This window comes from Gracilinanus agilis, chromosome 3, assembly GCF_016433145.1.
Source record: "Gracilinanus agilis isolate LMUSP501 chromosome 3, AgileGrace, whole genome shotgun sequence".
NCBI classification, from domain to species: domain Eukaryota; kingdom Metazoa; phylum Chordata; class Mammalia; order Didelphimorphia; family Didelphidae; genus Gracilinanus; species Gracilinanus agilis.
The window spans coordinates 456,479,045-456,490,128 of NC_058132.1; the positions used below are offsets into that span (position 1 = coordinate 456,479,045).

The 11,084-nt window shown below is 33.5% G+C and overlaps 1 protein-coding gene across 7 annotated transcripts in view; it reads left to right on the forward strand.

Annotated features, from left to right (window-relative positions):
* Nucleotides 1–654: 654 nt before the first annotated feature.
* Nucleotides 655–11,084, forward strand: part of ASB11 (ankyrin repeat and SOCS box containing 11) — a 67,927-nt gene continuing 57,497 nt past the window's right edge. For 6 of the 7 annotated variants that reach the window (XM_044670359.1, XM_044670362.1, XM_044670361.1 and 3 more), the window contains exon 1: nt 655–835. In XM_044670359.1, coding sequence (XP_044526294.1) covers nt 655–835 — 181 coding nt within the window. Of the gene's footprint in view, nt 836–1,798; nt 1,917–11,084 lie in introns of those variants that run through there. The other variant, XM_044670363.1, reaches the window with a different exon arrangement.

Sequence of the window (11,084 nt, forward strand, 5' to 3'; positions counted from 1 at the left end):
TAGTAACAAACTCTGGTGAATTCTGTGCTGGGGAGACCGTATGCATGCCCATAGAGAGGGATCTGAATCCTTCCCCACCCCCACACACATGCCATTGGTTTGCCACCATGGTTCTAGACCATGAAATAGTGAGATAGTGAAAAGTTCTTATTTAGGACTTGGATGGCAAAACTTAAAAAAGATAATGGCATTTTCAGCTTTAAGTAACTCCATAATTTTACTGGGAGAATGACAAATTTCTCTTCCTTCTGTGATCACCCTTAAAAACAATAGAAGACAGAGGAGAGAGAAGGACAAAGTCTATCAGAGCTCATGAAAAAATTTTCATTTCCCTCAAATGACTTTCAGTATCTCAATTGTTCTTAGAAAGCTAATTAAAATGGATTTTATGTAGGGATTTCTTGTTGATTTGTTTTTCTAGGTACTTTTGGATTAGGTTGCTAACTTGTTAGAAGGTTCGTTGATTCCTATAACACTGAACATGGAGGGCTTTTTAATCACTTGCATTGTCATTTAGTAGCTGCATCACTGTCAGTGAGCTCTTGGTAAATGGAACACTGGCCACTAAAAGGTTTAAAATAGATGTCATATAATACCAGTAATAACCCAGGGAAATGTTACAGACCTAGGAAGTCATACAGAGTGTGTGTCAAAATGGAGGAGAATTCAGTGTTCCATGGTTTTAAAAACATTTATGTTACAATTTTTGCTATCTTTTTTTTCTTTAAGCTCTTAATCAAAGTTTTTTTGGCTCTCTTAACCCATTTCTATATCGTCAAAGGAAACAGAAAAGAGGCTGCTAGGATTTCAGAAGAGATCTATGGAGGAGTCTCAGGTAAAATATATCCATCTATTATTATTTTTTTAAAAACCTCTTAGATCTTTATGAGTTTCAGTATGCATAGAATTGGATTTTTAGTGATAATATGGTGTTGGCATACTATGGTATTTAAAGAACACTTAACACTTATTTAGCAAAGTGGTATGATGATCAATGGATTCAACTTGTGAGGCCTTCCTAGCCATACTCAGTGTGAATGGAGAAGTCCGTAAGCAATTTGGTAGCAGTTTTGGGAAACCCTGTTTTCACACACCCAAAGAACCACTTCTCTGGAAATCTTCTATTATTTATAGTGAGAGATCTTGGTATCGTGTTATTTGATTCAAAAAAGAGACATTACAACTTGATCAAAGCAGTTCATCTTTCTTTTTTTTTGTTGTTGTTGGTTTGCTTTTCTTTCCCCCCAGAGTATATTACATTCTTTTCAGTGCTGATTTGTATTTAAAATATTTTAATTAAAATAAAAATTAAAAAAAGCTGTCATGTCATCAGTATCAACAAAAGCTATCATTAATTCCATGCCAAAACTGTATGACAGTATGCTAGACCTTGTGCAAAATTATAATAATGCTCATTGACAGTAAGACTTGAAACTTAAGCAAAATATTTTAAAATTGAAAACAAAGTACTTTTAATTTCTTTTGGTTAATTATTCACTTCAATTGCCTACTTGTTGATTCCAAAATAGCTTACCAATTAGACATTCTTCAGTTGACTTTAACTTGCAAAAAAATCTGGCAATTAAAGAGTTCAGTATTCCCTTAATGATCCTCTAAACACTTTTATTTTAATTCTTGCAAACATCATATTTTATCTACTAGTATCCATTTTCATAGTTGCACCCAGGATACTCTTTCAAAACAAGCATGTGACACATGGTTGGCAATGTACTGGAAAAACACTAGATACTATATTGGTCCCATATAAAGATACAAAACACCGAAAGATGAAGCTTAAAGGAGAAAAGCTTAAATAAACTGAAGAATCAAACAGAAACTCGGAGATACAGAGCTAGTACCTAGAATGTGGAAAGTGATTTCCTTTGGGGATTATATATGCCATACATTTCAAGGAGGTATGTTGCTTTGGCCTACTTAAACATTTGTGCTTGTATTTTTTTCTTTTCAAATCAGGCTTGTCAAGACTATTGTTCATTGTCATTATGTATATTCAAGTCAAGTTTGTCTCACCTATTGTTCATTTAAGCTTTATATCTGCTGGGGCACTGGGATTTCTTTGTAGTATGGTTGTTCAAATTATGTGCAGACAAAAGCAATATGAAAACTGCTAAATAGGCAGGTCACATTCATAGTTAAATCATTTAACAAAAATTCAGAACTAGCAATATTTTTATGTATATTCACTATTACTGTTATCTGATTTCCAAATGAAGTTAACATATTTATAATGGGCATGAATCATTTAAGTATTAATGTTTTTTGAAGTTCATTTCTTTGAATTCAAAAATGTTCATATATCCATTTTTATATAGGTTCCTGAGAAAATGTATAATTAGCCTTCTGATCTTTATTGGTTATGTAATCGTAAGCAAATCAGTTAATATCTCTGGGCTTTCCTTCTCTCCTCTACCCAATTTGAATGTTGGGTCACATGACTTCTAAAAGGACCCATTCGGTGTTTTTCAGGAGTAGTGTGACTATTTGATTAGAAAGATTAATTTGGTAGTAATGTGTAGAACATATGTAGATACTCCTACTAATTTCCTACCCGTCTCCACTTTTTAATATCAAACAGTTAAAATAGGAAAGCTTGGGACACACTTAGGAGTGTACTGAGTAGACCAGTTTAGCTAGAATTTAGAGTACAGTCATAGCAAGTTTGCAAACTGACCTAATCAAGTGAGTGTATAGGAAAAGAAAGGTATCTATCAGCTCAGCCCTAAGGAGATTTCATCAGAGTTGGAAAGGTACTTCTTTCCCTAGAGAGAACTGATTTTTTGTGGTTTCTAACTTTTTCTATTCAGGCACAATTGAAAAGATAGTCCAATAGACCTAGCAATGATCCTATGACAATAGTTTCTTTCTGACCATATATGGCATATTTCTTTAACTTGTTGAAAAACAGAAAACAAAGGAAATTCTTACCATTAGATGAGAAATTTTACTCAACTTTAGCTACTCTAAGTATAAAATTGTATCCCATTCTTAATAATACATAAAAAGTACTTGTGCTTTGAATATATATATATACACAGAGAGAGAAATACATATATACTATGAAATCCATTGTTAACTTTTAATATTTTGGTATTAGCTTTGATTTACACCCATTTCCTATGGACTGGAAATGTGATTTCTAGTAATATATTTATTTTTACAAATTTTATGACAACAAAATAGTTTAGACAACATGTAGGGTTCCTTACAATGAGATTTTACTGAATATGCCCAAATTCATTTCTCTTAAAAAACTTACCTTGATCCTCCAGTTCCTCCAAACTGTTCTCTTTACATTTCTGTTCTCTTTCATAGTCAAACTCTTAGAAAAAAGCTATATATATATTTGTTGCTTCCACTCACCTTTTTTAGATATACCTTAAAAAATTTTTTTAATGTATTTAGAATATTTTTCCATGGTTACATGATTCATGATCTTTCCCACCCCTCTTCCTTTCCCCCTCCTGGAGCTGACAAGCAATTCCACTGGGTTATACATGTATCATTGTTCAAAACCTCTTTCCATGTTATTCATATTTGCAATCAAGTTCCACTCACTTTTTAACCCCATGCAATCTGATTTCTGACATCATTATTCACCTGAAAATATTCTCACTAAGGCTGATAATCTTTTTTCATTTCCCATCTGTTTTTATCTTTCTGCTATATTTGACACTCTTCCTGAAAGCTCTTTCTTCTGTGTTGGCCTTGGTTCTCTCTTGATTCTCCTATCTGTCTAATCATTCTTCCTAATTTCATTTGTTTGATCATCATCCTTATTCCATCTCTATTTCGTTTGTCCAAGGCACTCTTTTCTTTCAAAAACCTCTCTCATTGATCTCATAATCTTCCAGGTGTTCAACTATATCATCTCTCTGCAGATGACAGCCAGGAATATATATCCAGCCCTAACCTCTCTTCTAAATGCAGTTCTGCATCAGCAGCTTACTATTGGCCATCCCTAGCTGGATATCCTCGAGTCATCTCAAATTCAACTCATTTTTTCTCTCTCCAAACTTTTCCCTTTTCCTAATGTCCCTGTTTTTTCTAAGAATACCACCATCCTTCCAATCAACCTCACAGTCGTCCTCGATTCTTCACTCTTTCTCACTCCTCACATCCAGTTCCTAAGCCTTGTTGATTCAACCACCACAATTTCTGTCTTCTCTTGTACACATACACCACTCCAGTTCAGACCTCTTACCCCAGTTTTCCTCTCATATCCATTATCACAAGAGCCTACTAATTGTTCTCTCTCCAGATTCTAATCTTCCTCTAATCCATCCTCTATTCAGGTGCCAAAGTGATGTTATTACTAAAGCATAGATCTGACAATGTCACTCTCTTGCTCAGGTCCTTCACACTCTAACTCCAGACTGTCTTTCCTTGGCCTTTGCACATTATTTTCCTTCATGTATTATACATTACAGATCAAATGGCCTGCTTGTTTTTTCCTATCTTTGGCATTCCTTCTTTGGTTTTTGTGCCTTTTATACATTCTCTCCCAATATCTTAAATGCACTCCCTCCTTACCCTCATCTCTCTCTCTCTCAATATGAAGATGACAAAAAAAAAGATATCAACAAAACCTTACATTTTTTAAGTATTTCATGGATACTGGAATAACTATTTAGGGTGGACTTTCAAATTAATAGGCAACAGCTGGTTCAATTCTTAAATATCTGAAACATGAACATAAATATTATCCCAGCTGAATTAATTGTGTTATTGAAATAAATCTGCTGGTACCGAAGCTGTCATAACAAGTTTTATTTAGCTGACCAAGCACTGAAGGCATAAATTGTACTCTGAGAAAAATGTAGTATGAATTAAACAAATTATTTTGAGTCCTCTTCTACACACCTCATCAAAAGCAAGTAAACATGTTTGTAAAGTAAACTTTCTTTTATTGAAATATGCTTGTAGCCTTATGGCACAATCTGAGAATTTCCTAAAAATAATTGACCTCAGAAGAAAATTAATTATAATTACTGCTTCATTTTACAAATTGGAAAATTTAGTTAGATTTTGCTTTAAAGAGATGGAGGAAAATTGCTGCCAATTGTTTTTCCTTAATTACATACAAATTAATTTTGGTTTTCAAAAGCATAATCTTTCAGATGTAAGTGATTAGATTTGGATAATATGCATAATAGAATATAAAGTTCACAACATTCATATGCCCTGGGGGAGGAGGGTTTGGAAGAGATGAAATTGTAGTGAAACATTTTAAAAAGAATTAGATGCTTAGTGGAGACCTTTCTACTTACTTCCCTAGACTAATGACATGGCCTCCAGGAAGAGAGGAATATCTATGTGTTGTTGGGGGGGAGGCAGGATAATGGAGTCCCTGTGGTATGGAGAATATGAAATCTTACAGGGAAGGGTAGAGGAAACAAACAGATTCTCCCCCTTGGTTGTGAAGCATAATAGACAAGGAACTTCTCTTCTTTCTTCTCCTCTCCCTGTGTTTAGTTAGAGGCTAAAGCAACAGATACATTTTTTAAAAACCCTATGTCCTATTTTGCCATCCATTATTACTGGGAGTATTTTGCAAGCTTCATTATTTCATAAGTGAGATTTTCCTTGAGAGCAGTATAATTAATATTTTGCATGAAGATACTGAAAATGTTTTCCCAGTTTGGAAACAAAAGTGAGTTCTATTTTTTAAGAAAATTTTAAAAACTACTTGCAATTCATTGTTCACAACATTCCATCTCTAATTTCAATGCTGTTCTTTGTACTGACTGTTATCCCTGTCTGGAATTCATTTACGTCCTTCTTACTTCTGACTTGAAATTCCTACCTTTCTTTAAAGCACTTTACAAGTTAATCACTTATAAGTTGCCTTGCCTTTTTCAATTTCCCTGTCTTCTGGTATACCACTTACCTTATTTACTTTGTTTTTACCATATATAGCATATACTTTGTATTCATTTATGTGTATATTGTTGTTTCCCAAAAAAGAATGTATAAGTTTCTTGTGAGGACAAGGGAGAGAAATTTCTTTTGTCCTTGTGTCTATACCCAGTAGTGTGGATTTAATAAATGCTCATTGGTTGATTATATACCATATTTACTTCAGAGAAAAACTTTATTAGTTTCTGAGTCAAGAAAGTTAATACCTGCAGTAGACATGGAATTCAAATATAAAAGCATTTTATAATCAAGAAATGTTTAGTTCTAATGGAAAATCAGTTTTCCAAGTAGGAAACTGTCTGAAAGTCCTGAATTCAAATCCTGATCAGACTCTCCTATCTTTAGTTTCTTCATTTATAAAATGTGAGATTAGATTTGATGGCCATTTAGGCCCCTTCCAGCTCTGTATCCATGAGGGTTGGGGTGTGTGTGTGTGTGTGTGTGTGTGTGTGTGTGTGTGTGTGTGTGTGTGTGTGTGTGTGCAATGACTACATCTAAAGTGAAGAAATACCTCCCTTCTAACTGGAAAAATTCTGGAAGCAATTCTATGTTTTCTTTTAAGCTCATTCTAAGAAAATGCCACTGATTAGTTGTGTGACCTTAGATGACTTTCTTGGCTTAAGAACCTTGTGTATGGAATTCAGGATGACCTCTACAATTCCTTCCAGCTTTAAATATATGATGTAATAATAAGTTTATATTAGGCAGCATAAAGCATATTTGTTTAGTTTTAAAGTCATTCAAACATTAGCCAGTGGAAACTTTAATCTACAGATTAATAACACCTCCAGGGCATCTGATTTTGAAATGGAACCCTAAACTGAGAAAAAGTTCTTTTGTTTTTAAAGGTTATAATTATAAATTCTGTTTACTAATTTGTTTTTTCAAAGTAATTTGAGGGTACAATGACAATGGAATTTTGCTCTTTGCTTTTATAAGGAACACTATAATTACAGGCCCTTAATAAATATTTATTGCTTGTTCAATTGTTTTGAGTTTATATCTTTGGTTCAGTTTTTGAACTTCATGTTTTCTTTTTTCTCTCATTAATTTCTAAGTTTATTCATTTATTAAACAATGCATTCCAATGACATAACAAATTTGGAACAAGGCCCCTTTCATCATCTGAGGCCTGAACTCTAAATAAAAGGGGATACAAACTGTTACATATTAAAAACAATTAAATACATAAAGGCAATTGACTAAAAGGAAGCTAACCAATACTAGATAATTTGATTTCTAATTGTATAGAAGAATAGGAACTTTCCAAGATGGGAAAAGGAGAGTAAACAAGTGCAATTTCCTAAATTCAGAATGAGAGGTATCCTACTCCTCCCATTTGTCTGTATATAATCAAAGAAAACATGAAAATAACAACTAAATGAACAGAATGGGTCCAATTTTCAATAAGACATATAGGTTGCCTGAGATGTTCAATTATAAGAAGTCTTTATATCAATTGTAGGATCTGACTGCATTTATAGTTAACATAAAGACCTAAGTGTCCTTAGTTAAGGGCCTCTATAGAGCAGAGAGAGGTGCTCCACTTTCCCGCCCACAAAGGTCTAGGTTCAAACAATGCAATAAGATTTTAATTTTAAAAATTTTCTCCTAAGAAAGAATTTGGACCAAACTCATAATAATACATAATAATAACTTCATGTTTTCTTAAAGCAGCAATGGAACCAAATTAATTTTAGCTTTAAGAAGTCTTCTACTAGCTTCTTCATGTGTCATCAATCAAGACCTATTTCCATATTAGTGATAATTGCACTAGGGTGGTCATTTAGAGTCTACATCCCAAATCATGTCTGCATCAACCCATGTGTTCAAGTAGTTGTTTTTCTTCTGTGTTTCCACTCCTACAGTCCTTCCTCTGAATGTGGGTAGCGTTCTTTTCCATAAATCCCTCAGAATTGTCCTGGATCATTGCATTGCTGCTAGTACAGAAGTCCATTACATTCGATTTTACCACAGTGTATCAGTCTCTGTGTACAGTGTTCTCCTGGCTCTGTTCCTTTCATTCTGCATCAGTTCCTGGAGGTCTTTCCCGTTCACATGGAATTCCTCCAGTTCATTATTCCTTTGAGCACAATAGTATTCCATCACCAACATATACCACAATTTGTTTAGCCATTCCCTAATTGAAGGGCATACTCTCGTTTTCCAGTTTTTTTGCCACCACAAAGAGCGCAGCTATAAATATTTTTGTATATATCTTTTTCCCTATGATCTCTTTGGGGTACAAATCCAGGAATGGTATGACTGGATCAAAGAGCAGGCAGTATTTTAGCGCTCTTTGAGCATAGTTCCAAATTGCCATCCAGAATGGTTGGATCAGTTCACAACATCACCAGAAATGCATTAATGTCCCAATTTTGCTACATCTCTTCCAGCATTCGTTACTCTCCCCTGTTGTCATTTTAGCCAATTTTCTAGGTGTGAGGTGATACCTCAGAGTTGTTTTGATTTGTATTTCTCTAATTATTAGAGATTTAGAACACTTTCTTGTGTACTTTTTGATAGTTTTGATTTCCTTATCTGAAAATTGCCTATGCATGCTATGGGGCAGGGGATTGTTGATGGGGAGAGAGTAAGAACATGCATGAATCGTGTAACCATGGAAAAAAATTTTTTCTTAAAAAAAAAAAAAGTTTTTTAGGCCCTGCCCTCAAATACACTTTGCTTAATAGCAAGGTTCTTGGGCCTTTTTTCTTCTGACTTCCTTAATGTTTCCACCACTTTCGATAATTTTGTAAAACAGTTTACCATGAAGGAAATAATATGTATACTTTCAAATTCCTGTTTTCAAAATTTCTAGTTTAGGTTTATCTAAGAGGTTATTAATTTATTCTTAATGATATAGCATCTTTAGGTAAACATACCCCAATGAGATAAAAAGGACAATAATTTTGTGGATTATTAAAATATATATGTTATTGGAACAATTTAATTATAGAATGCATTTAAGAAATGAAGTATAATTGCCTTTCATATAACTAAGGGTCAATATATTAACACTTCCACTTAGCCCTCTGTGAAGGAAATCTTTCTAATGTATTATCTAATTCTCTATCTTAATGAACAGAGGCTTTTGTTTTTCTTTAGGCTATTTTGGGCCCCTGCTGTGGCAGCTCCTTCTAGTGATGCAGATCAACAAATCTGTTTTAACTAATAGTCCTAGATGCTGATGGTGATGAAAGATCATAGAATCACAAACCAAAAATCAGAAGGAACCAGTGTTAACTGGCTTGCCAAGGGCCACACAATTACTACATTGAGGGATAGGCTTTGAAATTAAAAACAAGCAAACAAACAAGGTTAACCCTCTGTTCACTGTGCTATGTTTCCTTGCCTTTCCATGATGATTCTCATTGTGATCATCAATTATTCTGTTATACCATAAAGAAGATGAGAGATTGTTCACCAGATCTATACTAATCCTACTGTATAAAGATTGTGCACCTTGCACACAGTAGGTGGTACTACCACGGCCACATAGTGCCAACACCAAATAAATGTGGCTGCTTTTCTTTCCTATTAAAAAGACTATTTGCCTTCTCAATGATGGGTGAAGGGAGGGAAAGAATCTGTAATTCATAATTTAGAAAAATAGTATTAAAATTTGTTTTTACATGTAATTTGAAAAAAATAAAATCTTTTTAAAAGACTATTGACATCTTTTGTTTTTTTACAACATGGTTATTTCCATGCTTCCTCTTTCTCCAGTCTCACACATGTATTAAACTCTTCCTTACAGGAAAACAGTTAAATATCACTGAATACTAATGCAAAAATGGCTACACAAAACATCTGAAAAAGATTTTAAGGTTTTCATTTGGACTCTAAGTGCAATACATGTCAACAGTATGATATAGTAGACAAGAAAGTTAAAGAAAGCTTAGACTACATTAGGAATATAGTGTCTAGGAATAAGGAGATGAAAATCTTGTTTCCTTTTATTTTTAATAAAATTGCTTCTTTGTTGTCCTTTTATTAAGAGAATTCAAAATATAAAATCCAAATCTGAACCTGAAGCATAAACTCAAATCAATGAAACGATAAGCATTTTGGCTATATTGATTTTATTTGTGTGACATTATCTTGTTATATAATGAAAAACATCCCTTTTATCTTCTGTGATCCTGTCTTTTCCATGTTTAGTCATGAACACTCTTCCCATATCCGTAATTGTGAAAGTTATCTCTTTCTCTGCTTCTCTAATTTGTTTATGATGTGACTTTTTATTTCTATATCCATTTGGAACTTCTTGTGGCATATGGTGAGATGTTGGTATAAAACTAACTTCTGCAAGTCAGATTTCCATCTTCACAACAGTTTTTTTCAAATAGTTACAGTAGGTGTGATACTTATTGAATGCTATACTACTGTGCTGATTTGTATCTGGATCTTGTATTCCTAATTTGCTCCCACTGATCCATTTTTTTTTATTAAAAAAAATGCACAACAGAACCAAGAAGCAGTAAGGTGACCTAGTAGACTGAGAGCCAGGCTTAGAGACAGAAAATCCTGGGTTAAAATGCATCTTAAGGCACTTCCTCCCTATGGGACCCTGAGCAAGTCACTTAACTACCATGACCTACCTCTTAACATTCTTCTGCCTTGGAACACAGTATTAATTCTAAGACAGAATGTGTTAAAAAAAAAAAAAAAAGAAAAGAACCAAGTAGTTTGACTATTATTGCTTTCTAGTATATGCTTTGAGATCTATTATTACTAAACCCCCTTTCTTCTCTCTTTTTTATTATTTCCTTTGAGGTTCTTGATCTTTTGCTCCTCTTGAAAATTATTTTTTCTAGCTTTACATAATGACAATTGAGAAGTTTTAGTAGTAGGCTAATGAATAAATAAATTAATTTAAGTATTGTCATTTTATTATATCAGTTCAGCTTGATCTTGAACAATTAGCATCTCTCCAGTTATTTAGATGTGTCTGTTTCTATAATGAGTGCTTTGAAGTTGTGTTCATATAGTCCCTGTGCATTCCTTGGTAGGTAGAATTCCAATTTTTTACATTCTATAGATATTTTTTTTAATTTTAAACATTTATTAATATTCATTTTTAACATGGTTAAACATTTATGCTCCCACTTTCCCCCTCACCCCTCCACACTCCCCCCAACCAT